The sequence below is a fragment of the Leuciscus leuciscus genome, assembly GCF_965113295.1.
Source record: "Leuciscus leuciscus genome assembly, chromosome: 5".
Taxonomy (NCBI): Eukaryota; Metazoa; Chordata; class Actinopteri; order Cypriniformes; family Leuciscidae; genus Leuciscus; species Leuciscus leuciscus.
The window spans coordinates 15,314,314-15,333,518 of NC_138729.1; the positions used below are offsets into that span (position 1 = coordinate 15,314,314).

General features: G+C 42.5%; 1 protein-coding gene and 2 long non-coding RNA genes across 14 annotated transcripts in view; 2 read left to right on the top strand and 1 right to left on the bottom strand.

The window, feature by feature from the left end:
* LOC309499883 (integrin alpha-X-like) overlaps positions 1-19,205 on the top strand; it is a 298,717-nt gene that overhangs the window by 188,520 nt on the left and 90,992 nt on the right. For 9 of the 10 annotated variants that reach the window (XM_082171374.1, XM_082171371.1, XM_082171370.1 and 6 more), the window contains 2 exons: positions 2,270-2,488; positions 14,129-14,259. In XM_082171374.1, coding sequence (XP_082027500.1) covers positions 2,270-2,488; positions 14,129-14,259 — 350 coding nt within the window. The remainder of the gene's footprint in view (positions 1-2,269; positions 2,489-14,128; positions 14,260-19,205) is intronic. The other variant, XM_082171377.1, reaches the window with a different exon arrangement.
* LOC309499980 overlaps positions 1-19,205 on the bottom strand; it is a 735,980-nt gene that overhangs the window by 88,030 nt on the left and 628,745 nt on the right. The gene's annotated exons all lie outside the window — the stretch shown is intronic.
* On the top strand, positions 14,727-18,236 carry LOC309499976. Its single transcript, XR_014206401.1, has 3 exons — positions 14,727-14,867; positions 14,913-16,391; positions 17,467-18,236. It is a non-coding gene; the product is annotated as an uncharacterized lncRNA (long non-coding RNA).

A 19,205-nucleotide genomic window follows, 5' to 3' on the forward strand; every position in this document is an offset into this window, starting at 1 on the left:
GGACCAGCGGCGAAGAGGGCTCTGAGCTGGACGGGACCAGCGGTGAAGGCTCTGTGCTGGACGGGACCAGCGGTGAAGAGGGCTCTGTGCTGGACGGGACCAGCGGTGAAGAGGGCTCTGTGCTGGACGGGACCAGCTGTGAAGAGGGCTCTGTGCTGGACGGGACCAGCGGTGAAGAGGGCTCTGTGCTGGACGGGACCAGCGGTGAAGAGGGCTCTGTGCTGGACGGGACCAGCGGTGAAGAGGGCTCTAGCTTGGCAGGCATGTCGCTTGCTGTCTCAGGTGCGGCGGGCATGACGCTCTCAGTCTCAGGGGCGGCGGGCATGACGCATACTGCCTTGGCTTCGGCAGATTTGGCGTGAAGTGCGGGCTCGGCTGGACTGGCGTGAAGTGCGGGCTCGGCTGGACTGGCGTGAAGTGCGGGCTCGGCTGGGAAATGTAGTTTGTGAGTGAAACATGATAGTCTGGTGTGGAGTGCCCTCTGGAGGCTTTCAAGGGCACTCCAGCTGGTTATCGTTACACCGACACACAGCTTCTTCAAGTTTGGATTTGGCCAGGCTCTAACTATAAACAGGAGAGTCCTCTCAAAACATCAAGATAAAACGTTCTTTCTCCCAAGTAAAGGACACTTTAGTATAACGCAGTAAAGTAAAGCTTTAGCTAAGAAATGGTCACTTAAACTATTGGTTCCAATGACCCTTGTGACCTAGTCGTCATGGTGAGCTAGAAGAACTGATATATGTTTTAACACATGTTGAAGACCTTTCTCAAGCAAAACATCTTTCCATATTTCATTTCTGGAAGCCGGGCTAAATGAGAGTAAGCACTGTTACTACTTTCCTGACATCAAATGAAAAGAACATTTCAGTAATCACATGGTAACTTCTATATCAAAGTAAAATCGCATAAGCCTAGAGAAGTCATTCAACTCATGTGATATTTAGAAGGAAAAATATTGATTAATACCTTGATTATAATCACTTATTACAGACACATTGAAGCAGCAGTGAATTCCAAAATCCACCTCCTTCAAGACCATGCAGACAAAAAGTAGACATAAGGCTATATCTCCTAAACGCTTTATCATATTCACACCAAACTTGGTCCATGTCATCACAAGCATGACCTGAGGTTACATTGTGCGTTTCGGCGCAGTGCCACCAATTAGTCCGGAGATACGAAAAATGCCTATTTTTGTTTATAACTTCTGAACGGTTTGTCAAAAAATTCTCAAAAAGAGACAAAAAAGTACACTTGTTAGATTGGGGGCAGCATGCTGAATCGAATGATATCTAATTTTCCCATATCGGCCATTTTGGGTGTTGGCCATTTAGAATATTGTAGTAAAATAGTGTATCTTTACAAGACTCTGTTTGGATCATCAGCACGGTGCCCTGAAGGAGCCTGACAATTTTTTTAACCAGTGCCACCTAGTGGTAAAATTAAATATTTACATGCTTATAACTTTGGATTTGGTTGACTTTTCACTGGAGTCATCTCCTTAGATTCCTGAATCCTTGCCGAGTCCAACGATACCAAACATGCTAGGATTTGCCTTATGGGTTGTGCATTGTGATTTAGCGTTTAAACAACTTTCGCAAATATCTTCAAAACCGTTAGTCCGATACTACCGTAGGAAAATATGTTATAGTAATTGGCAAAAAAATTCAATTAAAGTCAGGTGTGGGTCGTTTTTTGTGTTCATACATAATGTCTATAACTCCTAAGCGAAATGAGATATTTTCACCAAATTTCATACGCTTATGTATGAAACACTCTGAGGACACACACAAAAAAAACCCGGTGGAACTGGATTTTGTGTCGATAGACAAAACCATTTTTGTTTACTGCATTAACAAAGTTTAGGCATGATGCCAAAACGACTCTTGAGGCTGTATCTCTGCAATGCTTTGGCATAGTTACACCAAACTTTGCATGTGTCATTGTCACCTCACTCTGACCACACACATAAATGTGGTCAAAGCGCCACCTATTGGTCAAAAGTGATAGACCATTTAATCAAATTACTAGTGCCTGTATATATGATTTTTCGGCCATTTTGCCTAAAATCATCTTAATATGTCTTTACTTGTTCATTGTTGCAGTTGGTCTGATGCTCCCAGCCATGTTGGCATGACTTGTCATGTTCTTTGTGCTTGGCCCCGATAATTGTCGCTTGCAGCTATATTTTTACATATGCTTTATCACATTATCCATCATAATCACAAATAACTGTTCAACTTTATTACATCTGCATGAAACTCCCAAGATCCCATTTGACACTGCTCAACTCAACTGCTCAACGTTTCTCCGTGGGGCAGTGGGGAATGAGTTTGGCCGGTTTGGTACTTCTCTGGCTGCCATACAGGACCTGAATGGAGATGGCCTTGAAGAGTTAGCGGTGGGGGCACCTCAAGAAGAAAAGGGCAAGGGAGCCATTTACATATTTTTGGGACAACCAGGAGGTATCAGAACAGAATACAGTCAGGTAGGATACTGTTTTAAATCATTTCACTTTTTATTTATTCAACCTTTTGCTGTAATAACAGCTTAAGGGGGGCAAGCTGGTTTGTTGCTGGTCCAAAGTGGTCTGCTAACTCTAACCAGGCTGAACGTGATGGTCTACGAGTCGATGCATGTCCCTGCTAAATGGACCAGCCACATGGTGGAACAGCCAAAGACGGCTGTCTACTACAGATGTGGCCATTGAGAATGCACTTAAAAAAGAAAAGTAAGGGGCCAGCAGCAGTGTGTTCTCATTGGCTATTGAGTTTTTGATTGGCAGTTTCTAGACCTGGAAGTGAAGACATCAGTGTTGTGTTTACATGTGTGGATGTGAGAGTCTGTAAGCGTGGCTTCCTATTTAATTTTAGTTATATAAAGTTAGGAGTTTTGTTTTTGAATTTTATCTGTATTTATCTGCTGCTACTACTTTGTAGACATAAGCTTTTAGGAGCGCAAAGACATCTATTCAGTCTATTCAGGTGTAATTGTACATTAAAATACTGCATATAATACTGAAAATATTGTATAATGTCAAATGTTTTCGAAGAATATTTGTTTACTCCTGATGATTCTTTTGAATTATAGGGTCTGATTAGGTTGTGTTGTTACAATTTAAAGAGAATAGTCAGGTCAAGTCAAGTCACCTTTATTTATATAGCGCTTTTTGCAATATAGATTGTTTTAAAGCAGCTTTGCAGTGATTACAGGAAAATAATGCAACAGAGTTTGTTTCTGCTGTACAGCAGATCTAGAAGAAAATAGCGTCATAGTCCAGCTTAAGTAAATTCAGTGATGGTTCAGTTTTGTTGTATAAAAGTTATTAATTCAGTTCTCCTCTGGCCAACGAACGAACAGTGTATGACTATGATTCTGCCAGCATTATAGGTCAGAAGTCAGATTGGATTGGAACATTCAGAATATTAAACATTCCAATCTGGTTGAAGATCGGAGTCATCACGCCAGTATGGAGACGAGTTTGTTGAGGATCGGTGCCGATGGCTGTCTTGTCAACGAGGCCTTCACAGAGGCCTTCTAGTTGATACAATCTCTGCTGACACTTCAGGGATGCGTTGTGGTCGTGTCTAGGCGCAGGACCACCATCTGATCTGGATACGGCCCTGATCCGGCTGATTACAGTAAACCTCGGAATAAACAGAAAGACTAACATTAGCATAGATGTGGCGAGCAGGACGAGGCAGAGGGCTGTGAGAGAGTGGCGCAAGGCCAGTGGCGTGAATACTGATGAGCGACACATGTGCGACACACCGGTTTCGTATCTCTCATGGAGGAGCGGAAGCATAAAAGGAGGAGCGACGGCAGTGAAGAGCGAGAGAGGCCAGGTCTGGATTTTATGTTGTGTTTTGTTATATGTTATACTTTCATTTTTTGTTTATTTTATTATTAAAGTATTTGAATGTTAGCCGGTTCCCGCTTCCTCCTTCCCACAACAACGAACTGCGTTACAGTAGATTCCATTCTTCTTATGATGTAACGAGTACATCAGGTGTTATAGGAAGTGTTCCCGGTTTCCGGCTTACCTAATTTATGCAGCCTAAAAATTATTTAACAGATTTGAATAATAGGAATGTATAATGTTCTATGTGTATGCCAGGTTAAAGAGATGTGTTTTTAGACTTGATTGAAACTGACAGAGTCTGCTTCCCAGACAATGTTCAGTAATCAGACTGTTCCAGAGTTTACATTTAGTAATTTAGCAGACGCTTTTATCCAAAGCGTCTTACAAATTAGGAGCGGGTCATCGTAAAGAGGCAAAAACTATGCAAGAAGTGCTCAAAATACAAAGTGCAGGCATTGCTTAAGAGTTTAGATGCTAAATGGGAAAAAGATCTACCACCAGCAGTCGATTTTAATATTCTAGGTATTATCAACTGGCCAGAATTTTGAGATCACAATAGACGTGATGGATTATAATGAGCTAAACTACATAAAATGTATATGATGTTAATAGGGAGCCAATGCAGTGTTGAAAGAACCGGTCAAATATGGTCATACTTCCAGGTTCTAGTAAGAACTCTAGCTGCTGCGTTTTGGACCAGCTGTAGTATGTTTAATATGCATGCAGGGCAACCACCAATTAGAGCATTACAATAATTTAGCCTAACTAACTGTTCCGCATTTTTCATTAGAAGCATATGTCGTAATTTAGATATCATTTTAAGATGGAAGATGCGGTTTTACAGATGCTAGAAACGTGGCTTACAAATGAAAGATGGGTATCAAAGAGCACACCCCCAGGTTCCTAACCAGGCTTGGGAGGGTTACTTTAAAAATGTATTCCGTTACAGTTACAAATTACTTCATGAAAAAAGTATTCAGTAACGTAATCCAAGTACCACAATAGTAAAGTAATGTAATCTGATTACTTTTCGATTACTTCAAGGTCACATATATAAATAAAGTCAAGCAAGAAGAAGTATAATTTTTTTGAAAACCTTTTCTTTATTAAGAATTTGGTCCGGTGTAAAATATTTGCAAAATATAAACTATTTAAGAAAATGTCATATAGCTGTAAGTTGTTTTAGCTATGTTGTAGCTAAAAACCTATTAAAACTAAGCAATCATGTCTCATTTCCACAACTTGGGAACACACAGCCCTGAATATTTATGTATAAACTGACTAAACTTGGGGCGTTAGCAGTGGGAGTTCCCCTACATTACCTAGGCAGCGAACATCCCGTTAAGTGAGAAGAGATTAAGAAAGGACATTGGTACAACCATGTTGTTTGCATTTTCTTCTTTGAAAACAAAAATGTCAGCGGAATTTCCATGAATTGAAAGCGTAAGTAGACATTCAGTACAATTGAAAATTGTAGACAGCTGTTATTTGCGCATGCACCAGCGGGTGGCACACGTGAGTCATTACTGTCAACAGAACCAGGAACTACTGTATAATCAAGCAGCGCTTAATATAGTGTTATTATGCCAAAATACTGATTTATTAAGTTTTAAATTAAACCATTGTAATCCTGAAAGTATTCCCCCTTTTTTCAAAATGTAACTATAATCTGATTACTACGTTTTTTGACGTAACTGTAACGAATTTCAGTTACTGGATTTTTGTATCCTGATTACATAACGCCATTACATGTATTCCATTACTCCCCAACCCTGTTCCTAACCGACGATGAAGACTTTGACAGAGCAGCCATCAATTGTTAGATAGTGTTCTAGGTTAGTACGTGCAGAGGTTTTTGGTCCAATCATTTGAAAAACTGTTTTTTTTCTGAATTAAATAGTAGGAAATTACTAGTCATCCAAATTTTTATATCAGCTATGCATTCCGTTAATTTTGTGAATTAGGTTTTGTCTGGGTGTGAAGAAATATAGAGCTGAGTATCATCGGCATAACAGTGAAAACTAATCCAATGCTTCCTAATGAAATCTCCCAAGGGTAGCATGTACAGAGTGAACAGCAACAGTCCTAGTACTGAGCCTTGTGGTACTCCATACTGAACTTGTGATCGATATGACATCTCTTCGTTTACTACTACAAGCTGATAACAGTCAGATAAGTATGATTTAAATCATGCTAATGCAATTCCACTAATCCCAACATAATTTTTGGGTCTATTCAAAAGAATGTTGTGGTCGATAGTGTCAAATGCAGCACTAAGATCGAGTAACACTAATAGAGAGATACAACCACGATCGGATGATAAGAGCAAATCATTTGTAACTCTAATGACAGCTGTCTCAGTACTATGATACGGTCTAAATCCTGACTGGAAATCCTTGCAGATTCAGTTTAAAAAATAAAAAAGAACATAGTTGTGAGGACACTACCCTTTTCTAGTATCTTTGACAAAAAGGGTAGATTTGAGATCGGCCTGTAATTGACTAATTCATAGGATCAAGTTGTGTTTTTTAAATAAGAGGTTTAATAAAAGTTTTTAGTATCCTAGTGACAAAGATCAATTAAAGAGGATCTTTGAGTTTAGACAATTCTTCCTCTCCTATTGCAACGAATGAATGGAATTTTTCTTCTGGGACACAATGCACTTTTCCTTTCAGACGTGGCTCGTTTTTATAACTGTAATCTTGGGGGGGTGGACTCATTTAACCCTCTGAGCCCGAAGAACGCAGCGGCGTTTTTTCCCCATGACAGCTTAAACAATGTAAAATACTCTGCCATTTTTGGCCATACATATAAGTCTTATACATCTTTATAAACTATAAAGGGTCTTCTTTTATTTGTGTACACTCACAATAACAACAAATGTGTTTTTGTAAAATAAAGAAAATAAACAGGGTGCACGCTACACATACTACATTGATTTAAAAAAAATAACTTTTTTTAATGGTAGTTTTATTTTACACAGAATAAATGATTTATAATTCAGAGAAGAAAATTTAAGGAAAACAAATATATTGATCAGAAATATAGCACATTCATTTTAAAATCATTCAGGTTCAATAACCAAACATACAATCTTAATTCAATTTAACCCTCTGTGGTCTAAGGTGTTTTTGTGGTCCTTGAGATGTTTTGACATGCCCTGACATTTGTGCTTTTTACAGTTGTTTATAAACATATTAATGGCAAAGGTGTCATTACACTCCATTTAGTACAAACAGGGCTACCATAATATGTGAGCAACCTGTTTGTACTTTTGAGAGAATAATGTTTATGCATGGTTATAAAAAAAAAAGAAAAAAAAGAAAGAAGAAAGTTTCTGAAATAAGGCCACTGAACACATACTAAATATGTGTCCACAAGACTTTTGACTAATGGATGTTGTTGCCTAGAGTTTTTGCTTCAAAATGATCTGACAATCATTCTGCCTAATCATTCACATAAAACAATACATTGATTTAAATTTTCAAGACACTTTTTGTTTGGAAAGCCAAAAGCGTATTTGATGTGGCAATAGTCTATTTTACAGTAAAAACTTTATGGGCCCTGTCTTGCACCCAGCGCAAGTGACTTTGTACACCAACGCATGTATCATTCCTATTTTGCACCCGCGCAAAGCGGACTTTTCCCTCCACAGAAGCACGTCGGTAAGTTAGGAAATACACTTGCGCTCCCGGGGGCGGTTCAGCGCAAAGAGGAGACGTGTTCCTGCGCAAACGTTCCTTCATGCTATTTTGCAGGTTTAGAAAACAATTGCACCACTAACCAGGAAAAAATAGTTTAAAGTCAGTGGTGCGTTGCGCATGTTATTCATATGCTATTTTAAGGGTGCATGCTTGGCCATAATCAATGTAGCATGTGCACAACGCGCATACACTTTGATTCTCTCATCTACACAGAAGCAGCAGTTTTCATTTTTGCAAATCATACATTATTACGATAGATAGATAGATAGATAGATAGATAGATAGATAGATAGATAGATAGATAGATAGATACACAATTTATTATAAAAGCATACATCTATGTATCATACATCCGCTATGGAAAAAGCGCGTCTGCTCTTAAAAGGAATGTGAGATGACGCTCTGATTGGTTTATATCACACGCCCAAACCACACCTATGAATAATGAAGCTACTTCAGACCAACCCATTTTAGATTTGGGTTAGCAACAGCACCGAGATCCGCCCACAAAGTTACTTGCGCTTTGCGCTTGACACTTGCGTTTCAGATCGTTAAAATAGGGCCCTATAGCTATCCAACCCTAGTCAATGAAATGTCTTTCATATTTCGTCTGTAACATCGTTTTTATGATATATTAGGGCATATAAATGTTAATTTGCAGTTTAATACGTTGCTTATACAAAGACATTTTATTTCAACATATTTCAGTCGATTTTTCATTCATCTTAGTATAGCAATATAGTTTGGTAAAAGCTAAACTAGTAGATGTGTTCATGTAAAAATACTAATGTAAGTGCGAGTGTGATGTGCAGTTAATTTATTCATTCACACACAGACACGCGTTTCATATTTAAACAGTATTTTGCGGTTTAAAGACACTATTCCACATTGTGATTAGAACAAAGCACTTAAGAATAAAGAACTTACTATTCACAGTCCCCAGCTGGATCCGTTGCTGCTCGAAGTGAAACTAAACAAGCACTTCTGAGGTAAATTTTCCAGGATTATTAGTAATAGTATGATTCCTCACAGCGTCGCAAGACGACGTAAAAGTACATGAATCGGACTAAACTTGATGAGTTTTATAGAGTTGATGTGGGCGTACACAAGTTTGCCTGGATTGCCTCAGATCATTTCCGTGGGCGTCTTCACATTAGCAGATAATGGGCCCTATTTTAACGATCTGAAACGCAAGTGTCAAGCGCAAAGCACAAGTAACTTTGTGGGCGGGTCTCGGCGCTGTTGCTATTTTCCCGGCGGGATAAATGCCTCTTGCGCCCGGCGCAAATCTAAAAGGGGTTGGTCTGAAGTAGCTTCATTATTCATAGGTGTGGTTTGGGCGTAACGTGAAATAAACCAATCAGAGCGTCATCTCACATTCCCTTTAAGAGCAGACGCGCTTGTTCTAAAGCGGATTCCTATTATAACGGTGGATTTGCCAGGCGTGCGCCGGCAGCGGTTCACAGCCGAGGAGACCGACGTTCTCGTCAGGGACATTGGGGATGGAGAAACCCACCCAAATTAACTTCGGTTAAACAGGCGTATGATAATTTGGGTAAATGTGTTAGCTAGATGTATGCTTTTATAATAAATTGTCTGTCTATCTATCTATCTATCTATCTATCTATCTATCTATCTATCTATCTATCTATCTATCTATCGTAATAATGTATGATTTGCAAAAATGAAACTGCTGCTTCTGTGTAGATGAGAGAATCAAAGTGCGCGTTGTGCACACGCTACATTGATTATGGCCAAGCATGCACCCTTAAAATAGCATATGAATAACATGCGCAACGCGCCACTGACTTTAAACTATTTTTTCCTGGTTAGTGGCGCAATTGTTTTCTAAACCTGCAAAATAGCATGAAGGAACGTTTGCGCCGGAACACGCCTCCTCTTTGCGCTGAACCGCCCCCGGGAGCGCAAGTGTATTTCCTAACTTACCGACGTGCGTCTGAGGAGGGAAAAGTCCGCTTTGCGCGGGTGCAAAATAGGAATGATACATGCGTCGGTGTACAAAGTAATTGCGCTGGGTGCAAGATAGGGCCCAATGAGCTGAAATGAGAATAACTGACATCTCTCTCTTTTCATACAGATTACATAAACAGAGAATATTTGTTTTCATTTTGAATTAGATAATTTAAAAGTACACACTTAAATTATTATAAAGATATATAGCTCATGCCTGGGTGAATAGTATTCGCTGAGTTTTAAGTTTAGAGACGTGCTCCAGAAAAAAAGTTCACGGAGAGAAAGCACACCCTGTTTATTTTCTTTAATTTACAAAAGCACAATGTTTTGTTTCGATTGTAAGTGGACACATGAAAAAGTATACATTTTACAGTTTATTTTTTCATATATCTTAAGTCTGGATGACCATAAATGACGGAAGTCTATTTTGCTGCTATGTGAACAAAAATCGGGAAAACGCGCCAGAGTGGGAGGGGGAGTGGGAGGGGGAGGGGGAGGACAGACATAGGGAGAAAGAGACAGACTGTTAAAAGCAATACAAAATATTTATCCAACCGCATTTATACATAGTATAAAACACTAGATGGCACAATAGACCTATTTTTAATAAACTCTTTCTGTTTACTTTTTTGACATTACTTTAACCCCTTGCTATAGCAAAACTATTTGAGATATTTAATAACACAATTCACAATTTAGCATCTTCAATGTATTTTTGCATTGCCTGCATTGTAGTCTCTTAGGTTCTAGAACCTGTCCTCTGTAAAATGTGCAGCACACAGATACATTTTGGGGTTTTAATGTTCAGGAACAGTGTTTTCTAAGTTTGTCTGCCTTAAGGTAGGGACACACCAAACTGACGTCAAAGAACTAGCGCTGATGAAAGCCGACTGTGGCGTCGCCTCAAGTCGCCTGCATGGGGCAAAAAAAGTTGCATGTTAACACACAGACAGACTACAGCCGACGGCCAACTAGCGTGTACATTCTGCACTTGCGTGAGAGGACATAACTCTCCCATACCAGCAGGTGGCAGTAGTCTGTATTCGGCATTTAAAAGGGAAACCGGAAGAGCTAGAACTGTGTATGTACAAAGCAAGCAGCAATCACGGTGATTAGCTGGTCTTCGACGTCTTGATTCCACAAAGCCATGTTATTAAAATAATCCTCTGGTCAAATGAGATGACAAGTGACAAGTGAGTGAGTTCCCTCTTTACTCAGTCGTTTGTTTGCTTTCATCAGTTACATTTTTTTTCTCGCACGCTCATCTCTCCGACGAGCTCCGCAGCCGATTCAACATGTAGAATCGGCTGAAAAACAGCTGACGGCATCCGACTAGAGCCAACGGTGCAGAACACATAGAGAAAACTAAAGCCGACTGACGCTCAAAAACCACCCGACAATGACCGGAAGAAAAACAGTGTCTCTTCGACATGGCAACAAAACTGTAGTAAAGTAGTTATTCTTTGTTCTCTTACGAGAGGTTCTCTCGTACTGCGTAAGTCTTACGCTAGGGGAAAATCTCTTTTCCGCGAGATACTGAAGCCAAAAAATTATCCTTAATTTTGAAATAATGTAAAACGCGTTGCGGCAGCATGCAGACACAGGCGAGACGGCTCGCGCGCCTATTGGCTGCCCTGCGGCAACTGCAGCAGCCTATTGATAAGGCCCACGCGTGACGTCAGGTCCAATGGGGGCGCTTCGCGCCCAATACGTCACGTCCTGCCGAAACGGGCGTGGCCTTGGGCTATAAATATAGCTTCGAGAGGCTAGCTAACTGATTTTTCATCTCTTCAGCGGAGCATATGCATCGCTGGATCCAAAGAGAAGAAGCCTCGCCATCAGAGAAAGCCTTTCAGCGGGACGAGCTTGCATCTGGAGCCGCTGGCCGCGCCGCCTTCAGCCGCCGTTCCAGCTACGCTATCCGGCGTTATATCCTTTTCTTGCATAGTGCGTGTTCGCCGCCGCGACTCACACTCCTTCACAAAAAGAGCAGAGCGTCTTTTTCAAGATGCCTCGATCCTTCTGTGGCTCGTGCCGAGCCCCACTCAGCGATGGGGACCGCCATGTCGTTTGCGTTTCCTGCCTGGGTGAAGGACATGCAGCTCTCGCGCTCACCGACGGCGGATACCCTCACTGCGAGCTACTGCCTATGGCGACTCTGAGGACTCGCCTGGCATGTTTCCACGAGACTGCACTCCCCGCTGTGATGCCGCGCCGTAAAAAGTGCCGTGCTCAGCGGGTCCCTGAGCCTCCTCCCACCGAAAAAAGCTGGCCAGTTCGCCCGCCAGCTTCGCCGCCGGCTTCGTCCGAATCTCTCACCCCCGCACAGTGGCCGCCGCTTCCGCTGGTGACGACGAAGAAGAAGCGGCAGTTATCGAGGAGGACAACTGCTCTATCCTGGCGTCAGGCAGTGAGGATTGGTCGAGCTCTGCGGACCTCACCCCTTCTTCTGCCCGCGAGCCGTCAGGAAAAAGGGCCAATATTGAAGCTGAGCTGACGCGTCTGCTCACACAGGCCACAGAGAGCCTCGGCCTCGAGTGGTCAGCGCCCGACGAGCCTGCACGCAACCGGCTGGACGGTTGCTTCCTTCAGGGGGACCACGTTTCGACGCCTTCAAGACCCGCCCCGTTTCTTCCTGAGTTTCACGAAGAACTCGCAAAGTCTTGGAGCGCCCCCTTCTCGGCCAGGATGCGTACTTCTGCCTCAGCAGCATTCTCCGTGGTGGACGGTGCTAAAGGCAGAGGATACCTTTCTCTTCCTCTGGTGGAAGAAGCAGTAGCAGCCCATCTTTGCCCACCCTCTGCTGGACGGCGCGCTAAGACCGCGCTGCCATCTAAAGCCTGCCGCACGACGTCAGCCCTGCACAGTCGCGCTTATACCGCCGCTGGACAGGCTGCATCAGCGTTGCACACTATGGCCACCCTCCAGATCTTCCAGGCCGACCTTCTCCGAAAACTGGACGAGGAAGGCGTGGAAGCTATCAGCGTGCCGGATCTGAGAAGTCCTACCGATCTCGCACTCCGCGCTACAAAATCCGCTGCACAGGCCGTAGCGCGGAACATGGCCTCTCTTTCCGTTGTTGAGAGACACCTTTGGTTGACGCTCTCTGAGATGCCGGACTCGGAGCGCACTGCGTTCCTCGACACCCCCATCTCTTCTGCTGGCCTCTTTGGATCGTCCGTCAAGGATTTCGCGGACAGATTCGCCGAGGTACAGAAGACGTCGCAGGCCATGAAGCACTTTCTACCAAAGCGCTCTAGCTCCGCAGCAGGCCGCTCTAAACAGCCGTCTGCTCGAAGCTCACAACCGCAGCCTCCGCCCCCCGCCGCCGCCTCACAGCGTCGACAAGCCCGGGACCCGAGACCGCGCTCTCGCTCTACCGGCCGCCGCCCCCCACAACGCAGCCCTGAAGTGTCAGCAGAGATTGTGTCAACCAGACTATCCCCTGTGAAGGTCTTATCGACACGACAGCCAGTGGCATAAATCCTCAGCAAAACCCATCCCATACCGGCATGATGAATCCGATCTTCATCCAGATGAACCTGGATTACATTTTTGGAATGTTCCGATCCCAATCTGACTTCTGACCTGTAATGGTGCCTGAATCAAAATTATACACTGTTCATGTGTTGGCCAGAGGAGAACTGGTACCCCAACTAAGCCTGCTTTCTCCCAAGGTTTTTTTTCTCCATTCTGTCACCTAATGGAGTTTGGGTTCCTTGCCACTGTCATCTCTCGCTTGCTTAATACAAGTACACTTAATATTCAACTATATGATCTAACTGCATTGACACCATTGTATGAGACCTGAACTGAGCTGGATGATGACATCACTGTTTTCTCCAGAGCTGCTGTACAGCTTAAACAAACTTTGTTGCATTATTTTCCTGTTATCACTGTAAAGCTGCATTGAAACAATCTGTATTATAAAAAGCGCTATATAAATAAAGGTGACTTGACTTGAGGGATATTGTTATTTCACAAGATCTGGAAAAAGCTAATTGTAATCCCAACAATGCATTTGTTGTAGTTTGTGAAAAGTTTTTGTTAGAGAGAATTGAACAATTCCCATTGGAGTGGACTTCAAGCTTTGTAACCTTTCAGATCTTTTTTTAAAAAAAATTTTTTATGGTCAAACAGCAACATTACACACTAACTAAAGCTGAAAAAGTGAAAAAGCAAAATATAGGACCCCTTTAAATTCAAAGAAGCGTGCTTGCAGGATTCACCATGATCACGAATGATGCCGCATGAAAAATGTGTACTCGTAAAAGACACAGCTGTATATGTGTAAGTTGACCAACATTTAAAAAATCCTGTGGGAACGGCCACTTTGTGGGCCACGGGGAAAAAACAGACCATATCAACCATGAAAACCAACAAACAGCAACTTCATTTTGACCTGATTTTATCTAGATTTTCTGGCAGGGACACCAAGTTTCTGGCTATATAATGATGATTATGATAATGACTTTGACCATATAGCAGAGAACACTTCTGCTTCATAAGGTTTCACTAGGGTGCTTTTAAAGCCTCAAATACAGAAATGTATTTTCTTCATCTCTGTCTGTCTCTTTTTTTCATGTAGAGACTGAGTGGAGCAGCTGTAGGCGATGGCCTACAGTATTTCGGAGTCGCTCTTCACTCTGCAGGGGATCTGACCTCAGACTCCCTCACTGATGTAGTGGTGGGCTCTAGAGGGGCAGTTACAGTACTAAGGCAAGTGTGTGTGCTTGCATGTTTTTATATTTTGCAGATTATTCTTGCCAACTTAGTCAAGAAAATGCCTAGTAAAGACCAATCACAGTTAATTTTAGTTTTATGTAATGTTTAGTAGTGGATAAGTAGAGGATGCCATAATAATAGACTGATAAGTAATACAGTGGTACTGAATTTGAATTCATATATGCTGACAATACTGAAGAAATATGTAAAGTGTTTGTAGTCTTTCCTGGCATACTGATAAAAACCTCTGCACCTTGACTCCCAGAACGTCAGTGATCAGATGGTGATCAGACAATCAGGTTAATTTGAAGGATGGTTGGAAAGCAGCCTTTGTTTTGCATCCTTCATCCTGCATGTTGTGAATTCTCCCCTTTAAATTTTAAGTTCATAATCAGGTATTTGTCCAATAAATGGACAAACTCAATCTGATGACTCCGACTCCCTCACCAGAGTTCTGCAGCGGTCAATAACATATTCACCAGCATTCAGTGGGGCAATCCCCAGCATAAGCCCTTCAAGCTGGAACCGACTACTGCAGTGATGTCATCGGAGCAATCAGCCTCACATCCTCATATTGAGACTTTAGACAGACCCTCACAGCAGTGCCGCACGCCCAAGCATCTGGAGGAGTATCTTCTTGACTACAGCCATCACCACCTGCTCTTTCCTCTCAACCTACAGCAGAGGTGCCAGTGGAGCAGAGAGGAGCAGCAGCCACCGTGGGCATAACTAGTCAATCATGAACAGTCTTCAGCCAGGGGTTTGCATCCAGCCATAAGCTCCACAGACTTGAGTATGAGTTTACTGAGGAAAATCTATATCTGAGAAGGTAAGGGATGAGGCTGCTGACATGGTTGCGCTTTACAGTAAACTTAAATAATATGAAAAACGACAGCGTCGGTGCTAGGAGCTAATGGAACATATCACATCATTGCTGAGGGACGAAGGGGATGAGGAGGATGATCAAAGTGAAAAGCCTGCCACAACAGCAACAAGATCACTATAGCAAGGATTGTGTTCAGGGAAGGAGGAGGCGGGAACCGGCGAACATTCAACATACTTTAATATTCAAAATAAACAACAAAACGAAAGTAAAGCAGTACACAAAAATACTACGTAAATGTGGCGAGCAGGACGAGGCCTAGGGCTGTGGGAGAACGGCGTGATTGCTGATGAGCGACACCTGCGCAATGCACCGGCCTCGTATCTCTCAAGGAGGAGCGGAAGCATAAAAGGAGGAGTGACGATCGTGAAGGACGAGAGAGGACCAGGCCTGGACTGTTTTATCAGTCTTTGAATGTTTGCTGGTTCCCGTCTTCTTCTTCCCACAACAACGAACTGCGTTACAGTAAACAAACACAAATGTAAAATAAACAAAACACAATGTAAACTCCAGGCCTGGTCCTCTCTTGTCCTTCACTGTCGTCCCTCCTCCTTTTATCCTCCGTGAGAAACTCAAGGCCGGCCTTGCTCCGTTCCCATTGCTCTCAGCCCCGCTATGCTTGCCACATACCCCTATCGCCCCTCGCAGGCCAGGAGGTACCCTCAAGACTGCACTTTACATCACGGCGGCTACAGCACCTGGGGGTAAGGACAGATGAGAGATAAAAGATAAACAAGAATAACTAACAAAACTGCTAAATGAATACCATGAATGATAAAGGAATAAAGTGCATAAGATGCATAAAATGCAAATGATTACGTTGAGTATGGCTATGGAAGAGTTACGGTATCTTATGGAAAGATAAACTGTTTTATCTTCTCTGAAACTAAGATGAAGGAAGTTTGAAGTGAAGATTTGCTTATATCTTGTGTGTCTTCTGCCTCTTGGCCAGACACTCAGGACTTTGTCAATCCGCTTTTGTCTCTCTGGCACGGAGACTCGGGACGTGCTGTAGTCGTTACTGTCTCGCTGAATGAAAACTTTGAACGTAGCGTTTGTTAATGTCTCTTTCCTCACAGACTGAAGGCTCAGAACATGGCCGGATCTGTTGCTGCCTCACAAGCTGTAGACTCAGATCATGGAATTTGTTGTCTCTCTGGACGAACCGGAGACTCAGAACGTTGTTGATCTGTTGCTGTCTATCCTTGAAGGACAGACTCAGAACAAGACTGTATCTGTTAATGTCTCACTGGATGAACCGGAGACCCAGAACGGTATATCTGTTATGTCTCAGCTTTGCAGGGCGGCACTAAGAACGGTATATCTGTAAATTCTCATCCTTTGGAGAACAGACTCAGAACAAGGAGTGTCTGTTGAAAGGGTATCTTTATCCCTTTCCGATAAGTAGGAGATTGTAATTTTGCACTTTTCCATTCCAGTGCTGTGATTGGCTGCTGGAATCAGCGGGGACACACAGTATGGCCTACCATTCTTTCCCCTGTGGAACTCATTTGCATAAAGTGCCCAGTTAGAAGTGTTTAAATTGTCTTTAAAGTTTTACCAATGGATTTCTCATTTTCCAAACCACCACCAGAATACCTTTGGCAATATTCTTAACAAATAGAGTCCAAACAAGTTGGGAAAAGATTGAACTGTCATGTATTTTATTCATTTGTACATTAACAGCTGAAATTGTGTAAGATGTTGCATGCTGGCAATGAGAATACTTATTTCTCTGAATAAGTATGAGATGGATGCATGTTGTTTACATCAGTTTTAAGGTTTCAAAACATAGTTACGAATGGAATTGTAAAAATCATTGTGGTTTCTCTTTGTTTCACCCACTGCTGCTGCATCTGGAGGTCCTCAGGAATTTTTATGGCAGTCACAGGCCAACATCCTAAGATTTAGTCTCTAGATGGGTTAAGGGCAGAAACTGCATTAGGACCAATAAGAAGTCCCTTCCTTCCTAGGCTTGGTACTAGAGGTCTTTTTCTTGCCCTCTTAGAGGTGTCTGGCTGTTTTCCTAACATCTTTATCTGATGGCGTTTGGACAGTTTGTTTGTGTTAGTCCACCAAGATCCAATCAAAATGTAGCAAATGTGCTACAGATTTTTGTAGGAAAAATTTCAAATAAACTGGGCCCTGGAATGTGCTGTTCACAACAAGTAATACAAGTATCACATTTTGCTGGAACACCTCAAATTTCCTGAGGCACAGATGATTGGCCAGTCCTGCCGCCATCACCCATACCCATATTAAGCGGCAATGCACACTCTTCAATTACAATATGGTCAACCCCAACAGCTGGCTCAGAGTGAAATAGCGGCAATCCTCACAGCACCAGAGGTCAAACCAAATGTTGCTCGCAGCTTCCAGAGTTTTGCTCTCCGTGTCCCCCTCTTAGTGAGCATGCTGTTTTCTAAGCACTTAAGAGATGGCTTTGAAGACCAACTCCAGCAGCAAGGGAAGCTCAACTCCCCAAACATTAACCTGTACAACCAGCAATACTTTTCTGGATGGCTCCAAGTCAAGGTCCAGCAACAGAGACTGTCCAGTAGGTTAGTGCAAAGCAACCAGTATGAGAAATTCCCAAGCAGTGCAAAGGAGAAGACTGCGGATAAACCTAAAACCCAAATCACAGGCTTGTATCATGGTGTAGCACCTACAGAGTCTAAAACCTCCCTTAGTCCAAAGGTATCTTGGAAGAAGACACCACTCAAAGTCAACTCTCTCTTCTGTGGCGGAAACAACCACTACATCACTCGATGCAGCAGTATCAAAGAGCAGAGGAAAAACGCTGCTGGATCTCAGAGGAAAAACACTGCTGGAAATGTTCTTGTTCCCATGGACCTGAAATATGCAGTTTAAAGAAACCCTGCAGTGAGGTTTGCATCTATATTAGATGACGGAGACAGCGCACCATGATGATACATTGCCATCCAGCAGCTCCAACGGAGAAGTGAACATGAGACTCTAGCCCTTCGTACTGTTCAACCCCACACTTCACACTGTTGAAATCTCCCCAAGAGGTTACCCAGAGAAATTCTATCAAGTGTTTGGAGCATTCACAGCATTTGGTCTTGATCTAGTGCAGTGGTCGGGAACCTATGGCTCGCGAGCCACATCTGGCTCTTTGGCAAAAATCATGTGGCTCGCGAGGTTTCTCACCCTTTACCAACAAACCATCGATGAAACAATTAAAACACATCAACAGAGATCGGCTCTCTGCAGAAAAAGCAGCCAATTACAATTCCCTTGTTGTAGTCCAGCCTACTTAAGTTAATTAAAAGTTTATGATAATAATAATATTCAAGTTGTACCGGCAAAAGTGCGTGTTCAGTGCTGTTCGGGAGTGTTCTGTGGTAACCTACAGCTCCTGCACTGGATTCAAGCTGGCGAAAACCATTCTAGAACAGCAGCGAAAATGTAAAAGTAGGCTTTATAAACGTTAATATATCCTTTTATTGAAACGGGGGCTTTGCTGTGCAAAGAGACATTTGCGCAGAGACCCTTTATGTCCTATAAATGTGTCGTATTTTTTGATAATCCGCGCAGATTTCAGTTGACGATTCTGTTTAAAGTTATTAATAACAAAACATGAATGAATGAGAAAGAAAATAACAGGATGTGCTTTATATTGAAAATAAATATTAAAAGCGTGATAAGTCGCGAAAGAGAACTGAATTCTACTGACAGGACGCTGTGCGCGCGCTCCGAGCGCAACACGGACAAGTAGCCTTTGTCTTCGGTTGCGCGCCTAAGCGGCCAAATAAACAGAAATATTTCAAAATGGCAAGTCGAGTATTCACGTAAACACAGCAGATGTACTCTGTGCATTCACTCTCTCTCTCTCACACACGCACACATAAGAGGATTTATGCTCATCACTTGGTAACTCAACCTCACAGTGAAAGCCCTGCACAATTAATTCCATATTGCAACTAATTTATTGTTTGCTGAATATTTGTTTGTTTTTAGTTGTCTATGGACCTAATAATTAGCCTACTACTGTTGAATTTTTTATTGAAAAAAGCACGTCTTTAATTTATATATA